At 40.3% G+C, this 13,088-nt stretch overlaps 2 protein-coding genes across 6 annotated transcripts in view; one reads left to right on the plus strand and one right to left on the minus strand.

The window, feature by feature from the left end:
* Positions 1-693: 693 nt before the first annotated feature.
* On the minus strand, positions 694-10,619 carry dnai4 (dynein axonemal intermediate chain 4). 2 transcript variants are annotated; one of them, XM_086073962.1, is made up of 17 exons: positions 10,475-10,619; positions 10,193-10,352; positions 9,650-9,807; positions 8,626-8,729; positions 8,406-8,559; positions 8,004-8,143; positions 7,796-7,945; positions 5,897-6,082; positions 5,528-5,832; positions 5,302-5,382; positions 3,732-3,886; positions 3,450-3,610; positions 2,353-2,474; positions 2,184-2,282; positions 1,880-2,106; positions 964-1,117; positions 694-864 (listed from the first exon to the last, which is right to left on the minus strand). In XM_086073962.1, the coding sequence occupies exons 1-17, from the start codon at positions 10,501-10,503 to the stop codon at positions 817-819; spliced, it is 2,433 nt and encodes an 810-aa protein (XP_085930088.1). In that variant the 5' UTR covers positions 10,504-10,619; the 3' UTR covers positions 694-816. The 2 variants fall into 2 exon arrangements, with proteins under 2 accessions (XP_085930088.1, XP_085930089.1); XM_086073963.1 differs by lacking the exon at positions 694-864 and having other exon boundaries at positions 973-1,117; positions 1,880-2,071.
* A 589-nt stretch (positions 10,620-11,208) lies between these two features.
* ap3b2 (adaptor related protein complex 3 subunit beta 2) overlaps positions 11,209-13,088 on the plus strand; it is a 30,292-nt gene continuing 28,412 nt past the window's right edge. For all 4 annotated transcript variants that reach the window (XM_086073526.1, XM_086073527.1, XM_086073528.1 and 1 more), the window contains exon 1: positions 11,209-11,458. In XM_086073526.1, the coding sequence (XP_085929652.1) occupies positions 11,346-11,458 (113 nt within the window). In that variant the 5' untranslated portion in view covers positions 11,209-11,345. The remainder of the gene's footprint in view (positions 11,459-13,088) is intronic.

A 13,088-nucleotide genomic window follows, 5' to 3' on the forward strand; every position in this document is an offset into this window, starting at 1 on the left:
TTTGGAATTACATAAATTGAATATGTATTGTTTAATTTGAATCATTACATTGAAAACGAATACTGAGTTGTACAATTTAAAATTGAATGTATTCATTTGGAACTGAAGTCCAATAATAATTTATTTTTGAATAAAATGATTTTTTTTTGTTTTATTCCATTATTTATTTATTCATTTATTTGGATTTGATTGATACCTTACTAAAAATGCATGAATCAGTCACAAAGGAACATATAGGCAGGTCAACCTGGTATAACTAATGTAGTGAAGTGTGCGACTATGTAAAAGCGATGTAGGTAGTCCTGGTCCAAGGTGGAGGGTTTCACTTCCCAGCAAAACACAACCACGTTTGGTTCTGAAATGGGATGTAAAGCCAGAAACACTTCAAAAATGTTCACACACTATGTCAAATGAAATGAGGTCTCGTCAAAATGTGCTGAGCTTTTGAGATGTCTCGTTGTGTGACTTTGGCGGTCCAGAAGGACGAGTAAAAGTAACCTAACCAGCCAGCATGAGCAGGTGTGTCTATTTTGGTTTTTGACATGTGTCTGGTTGTGAATTGGAGGAATGCGAAGGCACAGATTCACATGCTGCCACTTTGCGATGAGAGCACATAGCAGCTGCGTGGCCGCTCGGTTCAGATTGAAAGAGAGCGCTGTCATCCATGAGTAAACACGTTAGCCAACACATTCCTGGAATGTGCACACTTTCCCCCTCTTATTTATTGTCTTTAACAGCTGACAAAAGGTTAAAAAATGGCAGTAATAACAAGCATGTTATTCAATGAACATTAAAGTTTCATTTTGTTTGTGATAACTATGAACTACTAGAAGGAAAGTGAACGAGTTCCTCCAAACTTGGCACCTGGAAGCAGAAAAAAAGAAAATATAGCTAAAAATCCAATCCACGAAAACGTGTGATATAGCTGGAAACACGATACAGTGAAAGAGACGTCGGCGTTACCGGCTTGCCCGGCCCGACGCTGAGGTCGTTGATCTTGTAGAACTTCACTTGTCCACTCGAGTCCCCGACCAGGATGCAGTCGGAGCCCCTGGCAAACAGCATGGACGTCAAGTTGATGCCCCGTGGGGCCGGCTCCACGATGACCGGGTCAAGCCTGAGAGAGATGTCAACAGTAACAGTTGTAACATTCTGAACAGAGGTGGCAAATCCAGGTCCACAAAGTAAAAACTTTAGCCCCAGGTGCTAGCTTGCGAGCTCCCTAGCTAGCTACCCGGGTGTTCGGATACCTGCTAGGGAGCTAGCTAGCTAGCAGAAGGGTGCTAAAGCCAAATTGTGGCAGACTATTTACTTTCTGGACCTGGATTTGCTACCTCTGATTCTGAATTTTAATACACGTGTAAAGAGGGGTTGTAAAATAAAACGAAATAAAACTAAAATAAAGTCAAATCCAGGTCCAGAAAGTAAAAACCCTGCCACAGTTTGGCTTTAGCCCCAGGTGCTAGCTAGCAAGCTCCCTAGTTAGCTCCCTGGGTGCTCGGTTACCTGCTAGGGAGCTAGCTAGCTAGCACAAGTGTAAAGAGGAGTTGTAAAATAAAATGAAAATAAAGTCAAATTACTCACTCACTTAAAGGATAGGTAATAGTAAGGTGTTTGCGGAGCGATACTATCACCTAGTGGTGCTTCATAGGTATTGCTTCAATAATAAGTTATGTTGCAAATAAGAAGTTCATTAATGTTAGCATAGTGGATACAAAAAAATATTTTCAGTATTTTTAAAATATATAAATATATTTTTTTAATGTTTTCTTCCATGATTTTTTAAAAATACATAAAACGTGACTCAACCAGAAACATGAAATATACAGAAGTAGAAACTTGACTCAAGTAGACCTCAAACGACCTAATCGAGACTCACATGGATGCGTTCAGGTCCCATATCTCCAGCTGTTCACTTTTGATGGCGGCAAACACCGAGGGCCAGAGCGGGGACCACCTGATGGACAGCACGGGGCTCTGGATGGAGGTGAAGCCCATGGCCGGCGTCAGGCAGTCCTCCTTCCACAGCTGGATGGTCCAGTCGGCGGAGCCACTCAGGAACACGTCGGGGCTGAACGGAGACCATTGCACATGGTTGACGGGGCACTGCACAGGCAGGGAGGAGGATGCGAGACGTCACCGAACCATTTGTTGCAACGTCGCGATGCGTTAGCCTGACTTACAAGGTGTTTCTGATAAAGGGCCAGGTAATGATGATTGTTGGACACGGAGCACTTGTGGATAACGCCCTCTGAAGTGCCAGCCAAGTAGATGCTGTGATCCTAAAAGGCAGGACTAATCTAATCCAAATCTTGTCATGGCATCATAAAACTGGATAAAAGCTCAACGTACCGTGGGCTGAAAATCCAAGCAAAGCCCAGGCGTTGCCGTGGAAACCAGAATGCCCTCTCTTTTGGTTTTGTTGCCTTCAGCCTTCTTGATGCCGTCTTGGATTCTCCTCAGCTCCAGCATGCCTGATGACCGAAGAAGAAGAAAATGTGTGTGAAGGTCTGTCTGCCAATCTGTGCGTGGTACCTTGATTTACAGATATTATAGATAGACAAAATGACATTAGTCACAGACATATTTTTTATCCTCTGTAAAGAGGTCTTTATCATACTGTCCCTTTATGGCACAAAGTGTCCCCACTGGAGCCATTTAATGGCGTTTCCATTCATTTCAGTGGGAAAAGATGACTTGATATATGAGTGTTTTGAGCGCAAGTCACGATTTACACTCGTACGTGGCCCTGTTCACAGTGAGCAATGCCGTGTTCTTCTCAATACATAAAGTATTTTCTATAGATTTTATGCTTGCATTTCCCCCCGATTAACTCATTCACTCTCAGCCATTTTCACTGAAGCAACCCCCTTCGCTCCCGGCTGTTTTACTGGATTTTGACTGATTTTGCAATGCCCACAGAATATTGTGTTCGATTGCTAAAAAAGCATGGAACCTACCAAAAGAAAGATTGGAGTCTCGTCTTTCATTTGTATCTGTTACCGTTTTGCAGCAATTAACATTAGAATATAGCCAAGTTCCATCATTATTCACAAACCTGTTGAAAACACTGGCAAAAAGAGCTTGTTGCAACATGGCCCTGGTTGATCTCTTATACTCAGCTGACACTTGCTGGCCGTTTTTTTTTTTTTTTTAATAACTACCATTGCTTGAAGCCACCCCTTCATGTCTGAACCTGCATCAAAGCCTGCTGTATGCTCTTGCATTAAAAAAACGTATAAATACGTTTTGGGGAGTAAAGGACAAAATATTAAAAACGTATTTACACGTTTTTGGGATTAAATGAGTTAATAACAATAACTGTGTTTAGAAAGTGTGTTTTAATCCGTTTAAAATGTTGAAGGGTTGAAAGTATTGTTAAAAAATTTACTTTGTCACCTTACGTTACATCTTTTCACCATTTGGGGGAATTCAGTATTGTCTCCTACCTACGCCATCGAGGCCGTGACTGCACAAGAGCCACTTGAGGACACGTCCGTCCTCCGACACGGACACGACGGATTCAACCACGTCCTCCTCAGAAAGGGTCATCTCCTGCTTCACCCAGGTGATGTGCCACACGGGATGAACGTGCCTCTTTTTGCAGTCTCTTCACAAGAGTAAAGGAAGTTAAAAGATTTTCAGGTGTGTGTGAAATCCTCCCATTTTATTATATGTAGCTAGTAAAAAGTGACGTTGGTGAACTGCGGGACAAGTGCTCACAGCCTCACATGCTGCTGGTGAGGAACGTGCGGCTGTCTCGATTGCGCACGCTGAAAATGGCGACCGTGCCGTCGTGCATCCCCACCGCCATTTTGTCAGGGTTGTTGGCAGAGAAGTCCACCGCCGTGATGCCGCTGTGACAGTGGTAGAGACGCTCCGGCCACTGCACATGGCACAAGGCATTTGCATCAGTGAACCCGTGTTGGGTGCAATCTGGTTAAATGTCTATTTATGTCAAGACTACACTTTAAAAACAGTGGGTTCAAAAATAACCTAAATAAGTAAAAAAATAAATTAAAAAAAGACCAACCCAATTTTTTGAGTTATCAGATTAATAATCCACAAAGCAACTTTTTTTTTTTTTAATTTTTGAGCTGTTTTATGGGTTATTCGTTTGACCCAACCTTTTGGGTAAATTGAATAACCCAATTGAATTTGGTCAAAAATGAATTGAATTAATGAGTTATTTCATCCAAAACATTGGGTCAAATTAAATAATAACCCACCAAGCAACCCACTTTGTTGGGTTGTTTTGTAGGATTTTTGGTCAATTGAATAACTCAATTGAATTAGGTAAAAATGAATTTATCCAACTTTAACCCAAAATGTTAGGTAAAATTAAATTTATAACCCACAAAGCAACCCATTTTTTTGTGGCTCATTAATTTGACCCATTTTTTGGGGTTAATTGAATAACCCAAAAAGTTGAGTTGGTCCTCTTTTGACCCGATTTGGGGTAACTGTTTTTAGAGTGTAGACTAGAAATGTGACAAAAAAAAAACAAGACTTGGACACAAAAAAACAAAAACAAGACTCAGGTAGAAACATTAATCAAATCGGGAAAAAAGACTCATGTAGAAACATGACTCAAGTTGAAACATGACTTAAGTAGAAGAATTATTCAAATAGAATCAATAGTGTAGAAACATGACGCAAGTAGAAAAAAAGGCTCAAACCTGTAGAAACAAGATTCATGTAGAAACATGATTCAAGTACAAACATGACTCGAGAAGAAACTAGACTCTAAAAACATAACTTAAGTAAAAACTTGACTCGAGTAATACAAGACACATGTAGAAGTAACATGATTCAAGTGGAAACGTGACACGAGAAATGACTCTGGTCAAAACATGACTACAATCATGAAACACAAATTGAGTAGAAAAATGATTGTAGAAATGTGACTCAAAAAGGAAACAAATCTTTAAAAACATGAAACCTAACTCAAGTAGAACCAACTCTAGAAAAAGATGAATGACTAGAAACGGGAAAGATGACTGAAGTAAAAGTGTGAAAAAGTAGAAACTTCTCTAATCTAGAAACACAAATCAAGTACAAACACGACTCCAGAAACATGAAACATTATTCATAACGAAACTTGACTCAAGTAGAAAAAGTATAAACATGGCACAAGAAACGTACGGTAAACAGAAACATAAAATACGACGTAGGTAGAAATGCGACTCAATTAAAATATACAACAAACAAGCCTCATGTCGGCGCATAATTGATGTCGAAACATATTTGAGGAAGAAACATGACTCGGCACGGCATATCTACGTAATACAAATCACATACGTTCAAGTTCTTTATGGACCAGCAGCAGATCAGGCCTTTTTTCCCAGGTCTGTAGTCGCCGTAGCCCACTGCCAGCAGATCCTGACGGTGAGAGAACAGCGACGGTCAATTCAAGACACTACAAAAAAAAAATATTGAATTGCTCAAACTAATAAACTTTCATCGTTTTTAGGGTGTAAATATTCATTCAATGTCAATTTCATTCCGTTCCAGATGTCTTTCCTACCGGGTTCTTCTTGTTCCAAGCCATGCAGGTGATGTTCCATCCTTTGGTGAGTTCGCAGCTGAAGATCCAGAGAAGTTCGAGAGATGGCTTTACCGCATCCTCTTCCTTCTCCTCTTCCTCCTCCTTTTCCTCCTCTTCCTTCTCCTCCTCTTTTGGCTGCTCAACCTCCTTTACTTCTGGTACCTTCTGCGCCATCGCACCCACTCCCTCCTCCTCCTCCTCCTCCTCCTCACTCACTTCCCCCTCCTTCTCCTCCTCATCCTTGGCGAGCGTCTCAGGGTCAGGCTCCATGACGTAGACGGGTTCTTAAAAACGCATCAATGCTCGTCATTGCGCTAAAACGAGACGGCTCAAATTTCCGTGCGCTACCTTTTATCTCGGGGAGGCTCCTGTAAGCGGCCAGATTGGGTTGGCAGATGTTGGCGACGAGGCAGCGTTCCATGATGAGCAAGTTGCGTTGGAACGACTCAGACTCGAAGATCGTCTGAAGCTCCGGCTTGTCGCTCATATTGCCCCCTTGCATCTTGAAAGCAAACAGGGAGCTCCCGGTACTGGCTGGGCACACACGAGACAAAGTCAACAAGAAGCCTCTTTCGCTTGGTGTACATTTATAAAAAAACCCCGTTCCTATCAGCAGTGTGATATTGTCATCACTTTGTGTGCACTCTCGGGTGTCTGCCGAACGACAGCACTGACATCGGGTAGAAACACGGCTAAAGGAGAAATATGATTCAAGTTGAAACAGAACTCAAGCAGAAACATCAAACATGACTCAAGTAGAGAGAGACATGCTTCAAGAAGAAACATGAGGACTCAAGTAGAAACACAAACAAAGGACACAAGTTGAAACATAAAACATGACTCAAGAAATATGACTCAAGTCGAGACATGATTCAAGTTGAAACATGACTCAAGTTCACGAACAATTGGTTGGGGGGGGTGTCTGGGGGTTTGGGGGCGGCTGGGGCTGTGGGCCGGTGGGGTGCCTGGCGGGCCTGCAGTGCCCCGTCCTGCTGCGTTGGGTTGGGGGCGCGGGCCGTGTAGGGGTGGGGGGCGCTCTTGCTCCTGGGTTTGCTCTCCGGCCGGTGGCCCTGGGGGGGCCCTGAGGTGTTAAACTTGCTCTGTCCTGGCGGGGGTCAACGGCTCCCCTCTTTGGTGGAGATTTTCATGCATGCCAGATCCACCACACCAGCATCTATCGAAACTGGCTGGTGTCTGTGGATCTCACTCTGCTTCGTCTGTCCTTCCTTCCTTTCCTCAGTCTCTCCTTTGGTCTCTTGAGGTCTCCCTGATTTTTTGGATTTGTTGGAATTTAGATGTTTCTGGGGTTGGTGAAGGACTCTGGTTGGTGGCCCGGTGGGAGGTGGGTGGTGTCTGGTCGGTGCTGGATTTCACTTTCCTTTCTTTCCTTTGGTCCTTCCTCGGGTCTCCTAACGGCCTCACGACTCTGGCTGGATTCTGAAGTGTTCGGTTTAGGTGAACGGTATGGGATTTTTTAAAATAGGTTTTAGGTGAACTAATGCATACACACTCACACGCACATGCACATACAAAATAAAAATGTAAAAAAAATATATTAAAAAAATTAATTAATAATAATAATTTAAAATAATAATAATAATAATAATAATAAGAGAGCAGAGCAATGATGATGACATGTCAAATCGGTAAAATTACCGAATAAACTGAGCTCTCCAGAAAAAAAAAAAGAAAAGAAAAAAAAAAGAAACATGAAACATGACTCAAGTAGAGACATGCTTCAAGAAGAAACATGACTCAAGTAGAAACATGAGTCGAGTAAAAACATGAAACATGACTCAAGAAATATGACTCAAGTAGACACGATTCAAGAAGAAACATGAAAAAAGTACAGACATAAATTATGACTAGCGGAAACATGAAACTCAAGTAGAAACATTACTGAAGTAGAAACATAAAACATGATTTAAAAAAAAAAAACATGACGCATAGGAACTAGAAACAGTAATATGGCTCAAGTAGAAAAATGGAGCATGACTCAAACAGAAATATGTCTACAAATATGACCAAAGTCGAAACATCCAACATGATTCATGAACAAACATGACTCAAGTCGAAGCATGATTCAAGACACAAGGCTCAAGTAGAAATATCACTCTCTAAAAAAAAACACAAAACATTACTCAAGTACAAATATAACTAAAAATAGAACTCAAATAGAAACATGACTCAAGAGACATGGCTCGTGCAAAAACATGCACAAACAGTGGTGATTATTATTATTTTTACCGGTGCCAACTGTGCTGATACTGCTGAAGCTTCCCGTCCGCTTTGGACCTTCGCTCAGGTTCAGGGTGCGTTCCGCAGCGCTAGCCCTCTCCGCTTTCGGGGCTTCGTTTTGGAACGAGTCAAAAATGTCCCAGATTGTGGCCATGTTGGCTGCCAAAGAATTCCAACTTGATTAAACTGGCCAGACAAGATCTCGTGTCCATCTTACCTTGATCGTGCATAACAATCTTTTCACTCTGGACTTTTTTGTGTTTAGCCGCGCCGACGAATGTCTGCATGGCTCGCTCCACGTACTTGTCGTTGCCCAATCTGTTGTTGCACAGCTCAATATAGAGGATGTTATTCTCCCTAAAGACACACACACATGACAAAACAAGCTGTGATTTTTTACTTAACTATAAACGATGAGTGGCAGAGTATCAACGGGGGTCATGAAAATCTCAAAATCTATTAAAAAAGGGTGGTCATTGCCACCCCTGGCCACCTCGTAAATACGCCCCCCGTCCATATTCATGATACTCCTTCAACAACAACACAGGACTTGGACTGCAAGTTATCTTCATGTAATAAAAATAAAAAATAAAAATAAAATAGAACGTTTTTTACTGACTTGACGGCCTGAGCGTTTTCAGCCTCCTCAGTCATACAAGTGCTGGGCAGATCCAGAAGAATGATGGTGTCGGTCTCAGTCAAGTAGATGTTCAACACGTCGTCCAAAGGAATCTCGTCCGGTGTCTGGTGACTTCCGGCTTGTCTCGCTGAATCTGGAAAGGGAGCAAAGAACGTAAGAGCCATGACAGGTTGGCGTCAAATTGTGAGGAAATAGCAACCGAGTGGCGGGCTGGTGTCCAACTTGATTAAGTGGTGTCCACTTTGAGAGGCCATTAAGACTCTATTTGATGTGCTGGGCAGACTGCTGCTCCATCTACATGACCTGGAAAGTAAGAAAAAATGTTGCACATCTTTAATCAATGTGCCCGGGGGATAGATTTTTATTTCCTCAATTAAAATGTCGCAAGAGTTTTTATTTCCTCAAATACTGACATAATCGATGTTTTTATTTAATAAAATATGATAGCTTTTATTAGTCATATTATAGTTAAATCAAATAATAAAGTGGGAGTAGATTCGTATTTCCTCATACCATGTTTATTTTTTTATTTTTTTTACTGTTTTGTGAAATTGTGATTTTTTTAATTTCCTCCAATAATATAAATATTAATGGTAGATTCCCCCCTCAAATAATGTGATGGTTAGTTGTATTTATTTATTTCTCAAATAAATATGCAATACATTTATATTTCCTCAAATAATAATGTGATATTATTGGTTTTATTTCCTCACGTAATTATGTAACATAACAGTACTTTTAAAATTTTCTGAAATTGTGCCATAGTAATTTTTTATTTCCTCAAATTATAATGTGATAGTACATTTTATTTCCTTAAAAAGTTGCTGTAGTTTTCATTTAATCAAATAACATAGATTTTTATTTAATCAAATAATGTTTCCCTTAAATATGTTATATATCTCATATCTTTAAATAAAAATGTTATTCTACTTTTGATTTGTTCAAATAATAAAGAGATACGTTTCATTTCATCACATAATATAGCAGATTTTTATTTCCTTCAATAATAATGAGATAGTAATTTTTAAGTGGGGGTGTATTTTCCTCTCAAATTATAAATATGATAATATTTTTTCTCCTCCAATACTAATTTGGGAGATTTTTTTTTAGATTTTAGATTTAGATTTTTGTATATTTTATTTGCAGTTTATGCATTGCATTATTTTCTATATGACTTGCAATTTTAATACTGAAATTAGCAGGCAAGTGTGGCCACTTGTTACCCGGAAGAGGGCACCATGGAGAAAGAAGATGATTTGGAAGTGTCCCATCTGGAGTAGTAATCCTCAAAAAAGTTTCTCTGTGGTCTGGCGTGCGGGTCCTTGGGTTCGGGCTCGTACAGTGGCCGAGGTGTGACATCATTGCCATCGTCATCCAGCACCTGTAAAAGAAGAGAAAAAGACGCAAGGCACAAAATGAGTCGCAAGCTGAGGAGAAATGTGCTGCCGTGTGGGTCTCATATGCATTGTGACTAGCAATGTTATGCCTGACTCTCATTTTGCTTACTACAATTCTCAACTTCTTTTTGATTGTAGTTTTATTTCCTTAAAAAAATAAAAAAAAAATAAAAAAAAATTGCTCAAATATACTTACCTACTTACATAATATTGTGCTAAAAAAAAGTTGCACACCAACCACATTAAGAAACACAAATTGTTACATTTACATTAATAACTTAGGTAAAATTTAGATTTTTTAAAATATTTTTTAAACGTATAGGAGGATCTCGATGGCGAAGGTGTACCGTGTAACTATAATGAAATTACCCGGATGGCTTTTCGATGAGTGAAGTTTCTCCCCATTTTGCTTTCCGAAAGCATTCGAGAGCCCCTACGGCTGTGGAAACCCATGCAGCTCCCTGTGTATCTCGAACTGTGGAGGGCTCGCTGCATCCCCGAAGTGGATCTCTTCATCGCCCGAGAGGAGCTAGAAGAAGACAAAAATAAAGAAAAAATAAATAGAAACGGTCATGTCAGCGTTAGCATTAGCCGCAAGTTTGTTTCATAGCTCAACAGATGGTTGCCAGTCAAGAGTATTTAAGTACATACGCGGTTAGTGTTGAACTATTTCGCTTCATCTTTCGATTTAGGTTTTACAACATTGACATTCAACCTGGATTTGAAATGTCTCGTAAATTGACGCTGAGCGTTTTTTTCCTTCCGCGATTTTAAAACGCCTGTTACCCTTGTTGTCAGGACGACACGAGCATTAATGCGCATGCGTACTATGTGCAGTTAAATACGCCACGGTTGTTTTTTTTCTTCTTTATTTGAATCTACGATGATTGTATACTAATTGTACGATAATGATAATTGAAAATAAATAAATAATTCATATTAATATAATTATTTTCTTCTTCTTCTTTTTACATCAGGAATAATGGAAGACTATGACAGACCAAAAGTGTAAAAAAAGAAAAGAAAGAAAAATAAAGTTTATTTTTAATTGAACATTTATTTTAAATACTGCCTGGAGTCTAGTTAATATATAAAATGGTCTATATAAGTCCGTGTAATTAACCTCCATATGTCCAACACTATCCTTTTATTTGATGTGTGATATTTAAAAATCACAGACGGTTATATTATCATTGTACTTTTGTTTGTAATGAGATAAACGGCAACACGCACAACTGAGACATTTACAAAATCACCTTAACGATAAAAGTCACAAATGGTTTATTTTAAAATTTCCGAGCAATCTGTGACAAGCACTTCCGGGTTCAGTACCATCTGCTGCCACGTGATCTGCGCATCACATCACAACCCCCCCACCCCCTCTTCTAACAATTATCCCCCTCCTCCCAGGGATTACTCGGTGCCTGTACGCCTTCAAGGGCCGCGGAACAGCCGCTATACCCGCACCAAAAATCTCGGTCGCATCGGCGGGAAGGTCGAAGACACTGGAAACGCCATCACCATGTCCGCCAGCACGGCCTTCAACGACGAGAAAGGGGGCTCCTCCAGCGTCGGGGAGCCGGAATATGGCCACGACCCGGCGAGTGGCGGGATTTTCTCCTCCGACTATAAAAGGTACACCTGTGCTCGCTTCGGAGCCAAATGTTTTATTTTTATTTTTGTATGCACTGCTGACGTACATTTTAGTGTTATTTCAACGTCGACATTTGTCCCGAATCGAGCTAGCTTCAATTGAATGCCCTCCAACCACCTCCGGATTGGCGTGATTTGTTTCGCTTGAATGTTATTCCTGAGGTAATGTGACTTTATGGATGATTCAAGCTATAAAATAAATAAATAAATACAAATGAAGAAGACGACAATAGCTTAAATTAGTGTAGTACTAAGTGTACGTGTTAAGTTGTTATATGGGACGTAATAAAAGTTCGTTTATAAGATATCACCAGCAGGCCGCGAATCCATTTTATTCAGCACCATCCCTACTGGACAGCGCCCCCTTTTTCCTAACAGTCATAGTAAACCCCCGCGTCTTCGCGCTTTGGCATTCGCGATCTTTGTTTTGTTTTGTTTTTAGGTCTATCCTCCAGGTTAACAGTGATGCCACACACTTCAGGGCTCAGGGCGACGCGTTGTTTTGTTCCAATGAGCCTTATAGATACATTTGATAGCAAAAATAGTGAATTACTTTACGACGTTTGACTGCAACAATACATCTGGGGAGGACAAAAGTCTTATTTTGTTGTTTACCAGGACACATTTAGGATCAGGGCACGAAAACAGAACATTTGTCAAGGAAAAGATGGTGATTATGGCTTTCACAAATCATCAGATGGCCGTCTTGTGTAGAGTTCGCATGTGTTTCCTATGCTTGCGTGAGTTTTTCTTTACCTTCCTCCCAATAAAAAAAAAAAAACATGCATGTTACGTGCATTCAAGGTTCTAAATTTGCTATAGGTGGGAGTGTGAGTGCAAATGGTTGTTTGTATTTATGCTGCCAGGGTGTTCCCCACCACATTCCAAAGTCAGCTGGGGTAGGCTCCGGCTCACCTGTGATACTAGTAGTGAAGACATGCGGTATAGAAAATGGATGGATGGGTAAGCTGTGCCACTTTTTTTCTACCAACAGAGGGAGCTCATTCCTTGTTGAGGTCAGAACTTGTGGCTATGAACTCTGACCTTGCTGTTGTCCTATATTTGTCCTACGATCCCCAATTCTAATGAATTTGGGATGTGTAAATTATAACTAAAACAGAATACAATGATTTGCAAATCCTCCTCAACTTATACTCAGTTGAATACAAAGACAAAATATTTAATGCTTACACCGATGAACTTAATTGTTTGTGTTTTGTTTATCAACTCTTCGCTCATTTTTAATTTGATGCCCGCAACACATGACACAAGATGGGAGAGGGTCATGTTTACCACTGTGTTACATCACTTTAGCGTTTGAGAACCGAACTGAGGACACATTTCTGAAATAAGCAGGAATGTCCCAGAAAATTATGTTATTGGTAACAAATTGTATGTGTGCTCCAAAACTTGTATCATGTACCTTGCAGCATTAATAGCATATACAGTTGTGCATAATACTCATGCTATGGGCACACAACACACACCCACATCATCCCAGGTGATGGGTTTTAAACATTTCCAAAAACAATCTGAAAAGTGGACTCATCAGACCACAGAACACTTCATCACTTTGCGTCAGTCCATTTTAGAAGAACTTGGCTCAGAAAAG

This window comes from Leptonotus elevatus, chromosome 4 (assembly GCF_054856555.1).
Source record: "Leptonotus elevatus isolate MCC_2025b chromosome 4, RoL_Lele_1.0, whole genome shotgun sequence".
In the NCBI taxonomy this organism is placed as follows: Eukaryota; Metazoa; Chordata; class Actinopteri; order Syngnathiformes; family Syngnathidae; genus Leptonotus; species Leptonotus elevatus.

Coding starts and splice junctions, on each gene's coding strand:
- dnai4 (XM_086073962.1), bottom strand. CDS start 10,503: ATGAAGCGAAATAGTTCAACACTAACCGC. Junction 5,383..5,527: donor CTTGGAACAAGAAGAACCCG/GTAGGAAAGACA, acceptor TCTCACCGTCAG/GATCTGCTGGCAGTGGGCTA. Junction 3,887..5,301: donor GGTCCATAAAGAACTTGAAC/GTATGTGATTTG, acceptor TGCCATGTGCAG/TGGCCGGAGCGTCTCTACCA.